At 44.4% G+C, this 11,794-nt stretch overlaps 1 protein-coding gene across 3 annotated transcripts in view; it reads right to left on the reverse strand.

Annotated features, from left to right (window-relative positions):
• The window catches only part of LOC147627973 (ultraviolet-B receptor UVR8-like), a 66,320-nt gene extending 55,231 nt beyond the window's left edge, over window positions 1–11,089 (reverse strand). The window contains exons 1-3 of one of the 3 annotated variants that reach the window (XM_086814939.1): window positions 10,519–11,089; window positions 8,830–9,016; window positions 8,418–8,564 (exon numbers count right to left, since the gene is read on the reverse strand). In XM_086814939.1, coding sequence (XP_086671065.1) covers window positions 8,418–8,564; window positions 8,830–9,016; window positions 10,519–10,600 — 416 coding nt within the window. In that variant the 5' untranslated portion in view covers window positions 10,601–11,089. The remainder of the gene's footprint in view (window positions 1–8,417; window positions 8,565–8,829; window positions 9,017–10,518) is intronic. The other 2 variants (XM_086814940.1, XM_086814938.1) reach the window with 2 other exon arrangements.
• Window positions 11,090–11,794: the final 705 nt, after the last annotated feature.

The following is an 11,794-nucleotide window of genomic DNA, read 5'->3' on the forward strand; positions in this document are numbered from 1 at the left end:
CCTCGGCTCAAGAGCAGTTTCTTGGGGCAGTAAGAGGCAGCCAACTATTGCCCTATCTTCGACAGAGGCAGAGTACCGGGCTACTTGTGGTGCTGCTTGCGAGGTTGTGTGGCTGCATCAAAGTGAGACAAGTGACCTCACACTTGTCACTTCAGCTATTGTGTGGCTCTCCACTTGTCATCGTAACCTTCTTTTGCCATTTTAGCTCATGGGAAGCTCTCTTGCTGCACACTAGACTCTACCACCGTTACAGGCTTCCCTAATGATGGCTACTCTCTTTCTCTCTCTCTTGAAGGCTGCCCATGAAGAATACCGGCTGTTGGGGACTGTTTTGGAGGCTTCCATCGCGAAGAAATACTGAAGGCAAGGGTATTTAATCATTTATTATGATTTCTAGCCATTGTACTTGTTGCACCAGCATTTGTACTTGCTGTACTTGCTGTACCAACCATTGTATCGGCTGTACCAGCCATCGTACCTGCTGTACCAGCCACCATACCTGCTGTACTAGTCATTGTACCTGCTGTACCAGCATTTATACTGCTGTACCTACTGTACCAGCCACCGTACCGGCTGTACCAACTACTGTACTTGCTGTACCAGCCATTGTACCTGCTATACCGGCTGAATGGAGAGTTGTACTTGTTGTACCAGCTCTATTGCATGAAGACCCGTGGTTTTTGGGGAAGAATCAGTACCCACACGAAGGTATATGGATTATATTGTTGGCTCGGCATTTCTACAGCCTATGTTCCGGCTTGGTAGCCTTGTGTTGGGCTGTGTTATGGCATTTGTATAGGGATAATCCGGCATCTCCCGTGGGGAGAGTAAGGCCCTCAAAGCTTGTACATGATATTATTCTCCTTGGGTAATAAAGTACTCCAAGGGGAGGGGGGTCAGCCCATTCCGGCCTCTATGCGGGTGTCACACGTGCAAGCTCCATTTTCAGCATTTGTGGATGTTTTGTCTAGCTTTATGTTTTATGCAAAGTGATGATGGATATGTGTTAAGGCTGTGGCCATGTTTAAGTGTTTTAACATGCATTGATGGTATCAACAAGTGTGTCAAAGGCCCTAGTCCCCCGGGCACCCGCCGCGAGTTTCATTCGTATCAGAGCATAGGCTTTCTTGGAAGCAGAGGCTTCTCTCTATCAATAAGAAAGAGAAAAGATCTCAAATGGGGACCACACTTACCGTCATTGCTATTAAGCATGGCCAGTCACTTCAGAGCCTATGAAGCAAGAGCATGAGCAATAGACAGCTTGGTCTAAGGATTTATGAATTCACAAAATTTATCTTGGAAGTATGGAGTTGGCTTTATGTGCACACGTTTAGCACTCTTTCCATATGGATATTGTGGATTATATTATCAAGCTTACAGGCAAGCTATATGGAGATATATCTTAAGGATAAGGTGAGGAGATATTTCTTTTGGCTTCATGACCAACCTGGCAAAGAAAAGCTAAGTATACTTTGAGTTTGCAAAGTTAGTGCTTTTGCTATGAAGTGTTTTTGATGTTCACTAACCCTTGTATAGCTGTGCAAGGAGAAAGGTGTTGTTGTTTGCCTTGAGATGGTTTCAGGGAAACATTGTTTATGGCTCCCTTTATCGGGATGGATTATATCTATGGAGATTTCTTTCTTGGACGAGATTTATATAGATATTGGGCTTCACAAGCAATTTCTATGGACGAATCTGTCCGAGTTTATAGAGAAGAAATCTTTGGATATCTCATGGATATGATGCTTTTATGGATAAAGTCCACCTCTACTCCAAGGTGTGTGGTTAGCACGGAGTATGTGGTAAGAGTTATGGTATACAAGGATTATGGTATACAGGTCTATGGATTCCTGGACTTCTTTTCTAGGGATTTGGATCCATCCTCAGGTTTATGGATTATGTTTATGGCTCCCTTTTACTGGGATGGATTATTCTTTTTGGCTCCCTTTATTTGGGATGCATTGGACTTATGAAACTCATGATTCACATACCCTGTGTAGTGTTCTCTTGTCCTACGTGCTCTCTTGAAGATTGTTTCTACCATGTGAGGGTGGAACAATAGAGAGCAGATGGAAGGGAACATGGGCACTTCAAAGGGTAGTGACAAGCACAACATACCCTGTGTAGTGTTCTCTTGTCCTACGTGCTCTCTTGAAGATTGTTTCTACCATGTGTGGGTGGAACAATAGAGAGCAGATGGAAGGGAACATGGGCACCTGAGAGGGTAGTGTGAGTTGGTGGCCGAAATGCCTACAAACTATTGGTGGCCGAAATGCCTATAAACTATGTGTAGCAGAAATGCTTATGGAACACCAGGTTATCTATGCCTGCGAGTGATTGTTTTATCTTGTTACTTGAGCCCACCTCTCATCCAAGGTGTGTGGTCACAAGGTGTGTGGTCAGAGTACCAACACGGAGTGCAAGTGGTAAAGTGGACATGACGGGACTTATGTCTATGCCAAGGGTCATGTGGACCGATGTCTTGTTGGCAGGAGACTTATTTTGTCTCGCCCATTTACTTGGGACATGGATTATGATATCTGGACTTATGGGACTGATTTCTCTCGTCCATTTATCTTGGGACATGATTATGATATCTGGACTTATGGGACTGTTTTGTTTCGCCCATTTACTTGGGACATGGATTATGATATCCGGACTTATGGGACTGTTTTTGTCTCGCCCATTTACTTGGGACATGGATTATGATATGTGGACTTATGGGATTGATTTGTCTCGCCCATTTATCTTGGGACATGATTATGATATCTGGACTTATGGGACTGTTTTTGTCTCACCCATTTATCTTGGGACATGATTTTGATATTGGTATTATGGAGACTTGTTTAGTCTCGCCCATTTCTTTGGGACATGGATTCTTCAATTATATTGGATTTTTGAGACTGCCTCGTCTCGCCCAATCGATGGGACATGATTATATCTTGAATATATGGCTTGAAGCTTAAAGTTGCGGACAACTTTTAAGAAGTTTGGGAGGATGTCACCAGCCTGGACATTTCCCAGTCTGAAAGGGATCTGGTGAACTCCAGAATGTTTAAATTTTTGGAAAGTACAAGCTTTGGGAATGGGGGATTATCCTAGAATACAAAGGACCACACTCCTAAAATTTAGGAGAGTTGCTATTTTTGGCCCGACTCCGATGGAAGTTCTGTTCGCGTAACTACATCTGGAATTGAGCAGGTACCAAGAGTTGGCAAAGTGCCTATGACAGAATGTCTACCAGTTGGGATATTTTTAGAGATAAAGTTTATGGAAGGACCCATCTCTTAGATTGGGACATGTGGCAAGGAGGTGGACCAAAGTGAGACAAGTGGCCTGACACTTGTTAGAAAAAGGATCAAAGTGAGACAAGTGGCCTCACACTTGTCACTTCAGCTATTGTGTGGCTCTCCACCTATCATCGTAACCTTCTTTTGCCATTTTAGCTCATGGGAGGCTCTCTTGCTGCACACTAGCCTCTACCACCGTTACAGGCTTCCCTAATGATGGCTACTCTCTTTCTCTCTCTCTTGAAGGCTGCCCATGAAGAATACCGGCTGTTGGGGACTGTTTTGGAGGCTTCCATCGCGAAGAAATACTGAAGGCAAGGGTATTTAATCATTTATTATGATTGCTAGCCATTGTACTTGTTGCACCAGCATTTGTACTTGCTGTACTTGCTGTACCAACCATCGTATCGGCTGTACCAGCCACCATACCTGCTGTACTAGTCATTGTACCTGCTGTACCAGCATTTATACTGATGTACCTGCTGTACCAGCCACCGTACCGGCTGTACCAGCTACTGTACTTGCTGTACCAACCATTGTACCTGCTATACCGGCTGAATGGAGAGTTGTACTTGCTGTACCAGCTCTATTGCATGAAGACCCGTGGTTTTTGGGGAAGAATCAGTACCCACACGAAGGTATATGGATTATATTGTTGGCTCGGCATTTCTACAGCCTATGTTCTGGCTTGGTAGCCTTGTGTTGGGCTGTGTTATGGCATTTGTATAGGGATAATCCGGCATCTCCCATGGGGAGAGTAAGGCCCTCAAAGCTTGTACATGATATTATTCTCCTTGGGTAATAAAGTACTCCAAGGGGGGGGGGGGTCGGCCCATTCCGGCCTCTATGCGGTGTCACATGTGCAAGCTCCATTTTCAGCATTTGTGGATGTTTTGTCTAGCTTTATGTTTTATGCAAAGTGATGATGGATATGTGTTAAGGCTGTGGCCATGTTTAAGTGTTTTAACATGCATTGATGGTATCAACAAGTGTGTCAAAGGCCCTAGTCCCCCGGGCACCCGCCGCGAGTTTCAGCTGATGCAAAACGCAGATGTGGAGAGAGAGTAGAGAGAGAGAGAGATGTGGTGGAAATTCAGTATATTTCATATAGTACAAAAAGGGTACTCTAGTTCTAGAGCCAGAGGCTGCCTTATAAAAGGTGAACATCACCAAAATCTAGCCTAATACTTGATCCACTCCATAGGGGAGAGAATGATTCTAATAATGAGCGCACACTTCCTTTTATAGTAGTCTTGGACACTTTGGTGTACTGGACGACTGCTAGTCGGCCAGTCTTATATGCTTTAAATGCCCCTTTTCAGCGCTGCCCGACTGGTGGTCTTCTTCGATCCTTAGTCGCCACTGCCGCCTTGTCCTCTGGAACGCCTGCAACCGCCTTGCTCCCTCTGGTACAGCCGACAACACCAAGTCATGCAGCCGACAGGGTTTTTCCCCTTGCTCATCATGCGCCGGCTCCTGCCTTTCTCTGGTTCAGCCGACCAGTGCTCGGCCGACCCCATGTCCTGGCTCCTAACGCATGGTCATGAAGCTCCTCCAGGCCTTGCTCTGAATCCACCTTTGTCCTCTTGTGCTCCTAGCTGGTTCATAGTCTTTATCTGGCTGCCTCCTCTGGATCAGCACTTGAGAAGGTACATGGCATTGATCATGCACATGACATCCCCCTCTGCTAAACTTGATGACGGGAATCCAACCTGCTCTTGGATGACTGTCATCATCCCAATCCTTTTCCCGAAGTCCCTCTGTCATCCATCCATCCCTGGCAACCCTTTTTCTCTAAAAACCCGGCCTGTTCTCCAAACCACTCTGTCTCAAACGAAGATCTATGCATCTGTTCCATCTAGTCCACAATCCATTCCTGGCCTAACTCTGAACACTGTCTTCGTCTTCATTCCTGAAAAATGAGTCTGGCACCCTCACATCACCCTTGGAGGATAAACCTCCCTTGAGACCGTTGCCCGAGAACCTATCTGGCTCACAGGACTGCCATCCCCTTTGGCTTTGTGGAACACCACCAACAAACCTCTTGGGAGCTCTTCCCGATTCTGTGTTCCTTGCCTTGGGCTTCGTATCCGTGTACTTTCTTGTACCTTGGACCTGTACACCATCATATGGGACTGAGTCAGTGTTTAGCTTTGCTGAGCTTGATGCTCTGATACACCAATGTAACACACGGAAGCTCTGGGAGTCTTCTTTCAACCCTAAACACTCCTAGCAACATGCTGATGCAAAACGCAGATATGGAGAGAGAGTAGAGAGAGAGAGAGAGATGTGCTGGAAATTCAGTATATTTCATATAGTACAAAAAGGGTACTCTAGTTCTACAACCAGAGGCTGCCTTATAAAAGGTGAACATCACCAAAATCTAGCCTAATACTTGATCCACTCCACAGGGGAGAGAATGATTCTAATAATGAGCACACTCTTCCTTTTATAGTAGTCTTGGACACTTTGGTGTACTGGCCGACTGCTGGTCGGCCAGTCTTATATGCTTTAAATGCGCCTTTTCAACGCTACCCGACTGGTGGCTTTCTTCAATCCTTGGTCGCCACTGCCGCCTTGTCCTCTGGAGCGCCTGCAACCACCTTGCCCCCTCTGGTACAGCCGACAACACCAAGTCATGCAGCCAACAGGGTTTTTCCCCTCGCTCATCACGCGCCGGCTTCTGTTTCCTCTGGTTCAACCGACCAGTGCTGGTTCGGCCGACCCCATGTCCTGGCTCCTAACACATGGTCATGAAGCTCCTCCAAGCCTTGCTCTGAATCCACCTTTGTCCTCTTGTGCTCCTAGCTGGTTCTTTCTTTATCTAGCTGCCTCCTCTGGATCAGCACTTGAGAAGGTACATGGCATTGATCATGCACATGCACACATAAGAGCATATATTCACACAAAGCCCTTCATACTAAGTTTCTGTCAAACCTCCGGAGATGCATGGTAGACTCAGCCATAATGAAGCCTAGCACTAAGGGAAGTAGCAAATAGAAAGAATTAGTACAGCAAATAAGTAGTTGATAGGGCAAATGCACCGCTAAAGATAGAAAGAATAAGCACAACACCAACCGGCCGCAACCCGCGGACAAAAACTTCACAATGTGAAATCTGCATGTCCGCTAATACTGCTGAATTATATACCTAGATGAATCCAAGAACATGCCCAAATTCACCTTTTAGGAACATGCATGTTATATACTCATGGTAGTCAACCCACAAGACTATATAACTATCAACTCCATTATGCATAGTATGGACTAGATACTATGATATCGCCACTAACGTCATCAATGCCCAATAGTGGGTGTAGGACTCTGTATCACGCTATGCTCTCACACACGTACTCCACACACACACACACACACACACGAGAGCATATATTCACACAAATCCCTTCGTACTGAGTTTTTGTCAAACCTCCGGAGATACAAGGCAGACTCAACCATAATGCAACCTAGCACTAAGGGAAGTAGCAAATGGAAAGAATTAGTACAACAAATAAGTAGTTGATAGGGCAAATGCACCGGTAAAGATAGAAAGAATAAGCACAACACCAACCGGCCGCAACCCGGACGAAAACTTCACAATGTGAAATCTCCATGTCCGCTAATACGGCTGAATTATATACCTAGATGAATCCAAGAACATGCCCAAATTCACCTTTTAGGAACGTGCATGTTATATACTCATGTTACTCATGCAAATATGCCTCAAAAGGCATATTCTTTATTTCCAAGTTTTTAAACTTGGACACAATGTCATACTCATCCTCGGCTTGCAGGAACTCTTCCAAGAAAACCTATTCAAAATCTACCCACGTCGTGGGCTTCACTCATAATTCTTAGTAAGGGCTTTTCCTATCAGGAATCCTCTATCATTTGCATCTTTTCCCCTCATGGAAAGGATGGAACTCAAAGTGCCAAGAGTCAACCACCTCCTCGGCCTTCAATTGTTGCTCCCCCATATAGGGCTCTGGCTCTGGAGTGAAAGAGGGTACAACTAAAGTTGTCCCAGCCCCCCCCCCCTGCTGCTGTCACCAAACCCGTCAAAGTTGCTTGCATAACAACCATGGTGTTAGTCAGGTTCACAATCTGCTGCTCAAGCAAGGTCATCCTTGCGTCGAAGTCAACCTTAGTGACCAGGTCATCAATCGTCGCATCGTCATCCTGATGGCCATTGTCAGATTGGACATTCTCGTTCATCCGACAATCGTTTTGTACTTCATCAGCTATGACAAACCCAAGATAATTTGCTGCTGCTTAAGGAAACCTCGCATATCGAGATGAAGTGCTAAATCTCGCTCACCCAAGATCACGAGTATCAACCTGTTAATCCCTAATCCTGAGGCTCCTGTACCCCGTTGGATTAGTTCCCTAATTCCTAAATTAATGTCCAGGTACATAACATGATTGTTACAATAAATGTAAACTGCCTTTCAGCCCGCCCACATGTAACGAATGTTAAATGTTGACTATCTCGAAGAAAACTCTTTCTTAGATCAAGCAAGTCCTCTTCCAATGCTTGATTGTTACAATGAATGCAAACTGGCCTTCAGCCCACCCATATCATCGACTAATTCAAAGGCTCTTATAAGAGACCTTTAAACAACTTGGAAATATATAGTTTACAGAACCTTGGTATCTCTCCACACTCATGAAAACAAACACCTCATAGCCTATATACACTAAGATAAACTTTGTATTCCATCAACAATATTCCACAAAGATGCTTTAGATATATGGCTCTCATGCAATCACTTCAGGGTCATCGAAATTATACATACTAAACATTTGAAACGCATAAAGTACATTTCTACTATCCTGCATGTGTAAACAATGATTTGGCAGCCCTACTCAAGTCATTGGCACCCAAAAGTACATTCAATACATATGCATTCTCTTTTTTGAAAATACCACCTGCTAAAATTTTGGGCTTTTTCAAGATTATGAGAAAAACCAGTTAATACTAAAAACTAGCAGTAAAAACATATGGCCTATCTTATAACCCCTTCAAAAGAAACATATACCTGTGAACCAAACTTCTGGATGGATGAGTGCGACAATGGGCCTTTCAGTGGAAAAATCCGTTCAAGTAAACCACTTAAAATTGATCAAATACCTTTTCACTTCTCCATCCATGGTGATGGCAAGGCAGTGGCTGTCACCGCAAGCAATCTGCTTGACTTCAATGCCTTGAAGACCTTTTATAGGTTGAGGAATGAAAAGATCACTTGAATTTCCATGTCCCAAGCGTCCAAAATCACCCCTGTGAGCATTCGATTCAGATTTAGGACACTTGTGCGACCTCCCTCAATCGAAACCAGCTACATATTGAAGTAACAAAGGCCCAACCAGAAAACCAAGTGCACACAGATGCATGTGACTGGACCATACATGAGATATGACAACGTTGTCAAGTCTGGAAATTGAACGTTACCAACAAAACAATCCAGCAGAAGTGCAGAGCACTGTATTTTAACAATATGCAAAAAAAGGATCTGAGACAGATCTGAGACATGCTTTCCACTTACCAACCCCAGCTGTAAACTGTTGATCTTGTGTCTGACTGAGCAGTTGTATGATCGGCCCCACATGTTATAGAGGAAATTTCACACTCCTCAAGAGAACTGATGATGGTTGGACTGTGTCGTTCATCTGCATCTCCATGACCTAGTTGTCCGTCCTCCCCTCGACCCCAAGAGCACACAATGTCTCCAGCTGCCCACCACAAATTTGCACCCAAGTTACCTCAATGGCATTGAAATTGTGAAGTTAGTTGCACTGAAGACAAAGAGAACACGTGTATGGCCATAGAGAATGGCAACATATGCATATACAGGTGGCGATCTTAAACCTTCAAGCCATTGTAAGCATGACAAGATAAGTTAGGACAAGTTGCCTCTGGAAGATAATACTGAGCTCAATATTAAAGCAAAATCTTTCCTTCCCATATCACATTTGAGAGCACCCAAGGAGGACTTGGAAGCAATGGAACTGACCAGTGATCCTAGAGTGGTCCTAGATAGTGCATCTTGAGAGATACTACAATAGCACTGAAACTAACCCCTTATACAGTTTATTGCACATCCACAAACTTGATCTCTCCGAAAGAACAGAATCCTACTAAGGCAGGAAGACCCTCAAACTGCAAATGACAGAAAAGTCCTCCCGAGGACCATGAATCGAGCAAATGTAAAGACAGGGTTGATTTACTTTCACAAAGCAGATCCAAGCTAATTTCTGTCCTACAGATGGATTGAAAAGATATGATAGGGTAACAATTCCCAGTAATCAATAAACCTTCTTGCAACAATAGCGGGCTAGTAATTTCTCCCAAAAGCAGATCTACTGCTGTGTGAGCTTGATGAGAAAAAATGTTTCCTGACATGTACATACCCAACATAACTCCCAAGGTTTCTGTACCAGCTGCACCAAGTGAGAAGGAGCAGGCAGAGCCCCACTTCACAAGCGATGTCACCATCACAGAGTCCTTTTGCCAGGAATTGGCAAGCTGCCAATTTTCTAAGGCAAGAAACACATGAAATTACTAGTGTTTATTTAGCAGAGCAGTACAGTGCAGCAGACCATTTCTATGAGAGACATGGGATTCATGTTTGAAGAAAGAATCATTCATACATGAAGCAAAAACAGGCGAGTCATTATCTCCCCTGAAGAACACATTTCTCTCTTACAGCTGCGGCAATGGAATGCATGAATGCTTTCGTTGTGAAATGAAACGGAAGGACATATAAAAACATGGAGTAAGGGAAGGACGATTTCCACTAAACTACAGCAATTGAGTGAATGAAAGCTGTCATTTTGAGAATAAAGAGATAAATTCACATCATGGATCCTAAACGCAAACAGAGACAAGAAGCCATGCCCCCTAAATTAACCATTGCGCCTACAGCCACAATAGTCAAGCAATCGATGCTTTACCTTTGAGGTAAAATAGAGAGATTCATCCCATGGCGTATACCAGCATACATGAAGAAGAAAGAGGGAGAGTGGCCATGTCTCCAGCAGTAGCCATTTCCCTAACGCTACAGCAATAGAATGCATAGATGCTTTAGCCAAAACCACTAACAGTAACCACTTCCCCTAAAACTACAGCAATGGAATGCATGGAGTCTTGCCCCTTCCCTTACAGTTTTTTCAATAGCTATAGAATGCACGGATGTTTCGCCTTTTGGGTTAGAAGAGGCAGACGAAATACATACAGAGAAGAGCAAGAGTGTGGCTGGCACCCGCTGAAACCAGCTCCACTCTCCTTTGGCTAATCCTCGGACCGGTTCCGTCCATATCTCTGCAACTTGGCTACACTCGCTGCACCTCTGCGAGTGATGTTTGAAGCAAATACCAGATCCTGTCTTTCGTTGAGCGAAGCTTAGGTACAGACATGCACATCTCCATTCTCTGCTACAACAGCAGAATAAAGAGGGTCCCTATTCTTTGCGACAAACGGGAAGCCATAGCATGTAAATCATGCGTTTCCCACCACGCTCTCGCTCAGATTGAGTGAGCTGGGGTTCGCCCTAGTGTTCAGGGGTTAGCAGCGCTGTTTCTTCTGTACGTGACCTTCGTTGGGGAGGCAAGAAGCGGAGCGTACTGCTGGATTGAACCGAGCTATGGGACAAGCATACTGCAGGGTAAGAGGAAAACAGAGCTTTCTAGCAAAGCTATGGCAGCCGATACTAGCCAACAGACAGAGACAAGAGAGAGAGAGAGAGAGAGAGAGAGACCTTCAAGGTAGGAATTGCGTTGCTTTCTTCATCGGCCCCACTAGCATCCTACGAGGAGGGCTTCTAGCGACTGACACGTTGAGGAAGAGAGAAAGAGCAAATCCCATAAAAGCGAGCCGTTTTTCGTTCCGCCCAGAAGAAATTCATTTATTACCTAACGAGGTCTTGAGTTACACATCACTCGGGAAGAAAAGATAGGTTCACTTTAGCTCTAGGAGAGCTTTATCAAAATTTTGAAGATTTAGTTATAATTAGATTTGAATATGATGAAAACGTTTATTCAAAATTACAATTTCCACTTCAATTTATGCTGAGAAAGGCTCAGTAAAAATAGTTTCTCGAACAGTGTTCCACCCTATTTTTATGTTGGCATTCTTAAAAACCCGAGAAAATCTCCATGAGGTGGCCTCTTCCCCTAAGATGCTAAGTAGGATACCACCTTCTTCAATTATAGCTAGAGTATTACGTCTCATGACAAAATCAGCCACCCTATTTTTATGTTGACATTCTTGAAAGTAATGGGATATCTCCCTTGCCGATGGCTCATGGGGACGATGGAGTCTCCCCCATCATCCATTCCCACCCTATGAGCTGCACCCACCCTATTTTTATGTTGACATTCTCGAAAGTAATGGGATATCTCCCTTGCCCATGGCTCATGGACGATGGAGTCTCCCACATCCCCTGCCCCTCCTAGTTTTATGCTAAATGCACCAAAAATTAGAGAGCAAATGCTTGTCACTTCAATGGATAG

Source organism: Cibotium barometz, chromosome 20 (genome assembly GCF_041138505.1).
Source record: "Cibotium barometz isolate CiBa-2024 chromosome 20, ASM4113850v1, whole genome shotgun sequence".
NCBI lineage: Eukaryota > Viridiplantae > Streptophyta > Polypodiopsida > Cyatheales > Cibotiaceae > Cibotium > Cibotium barometz.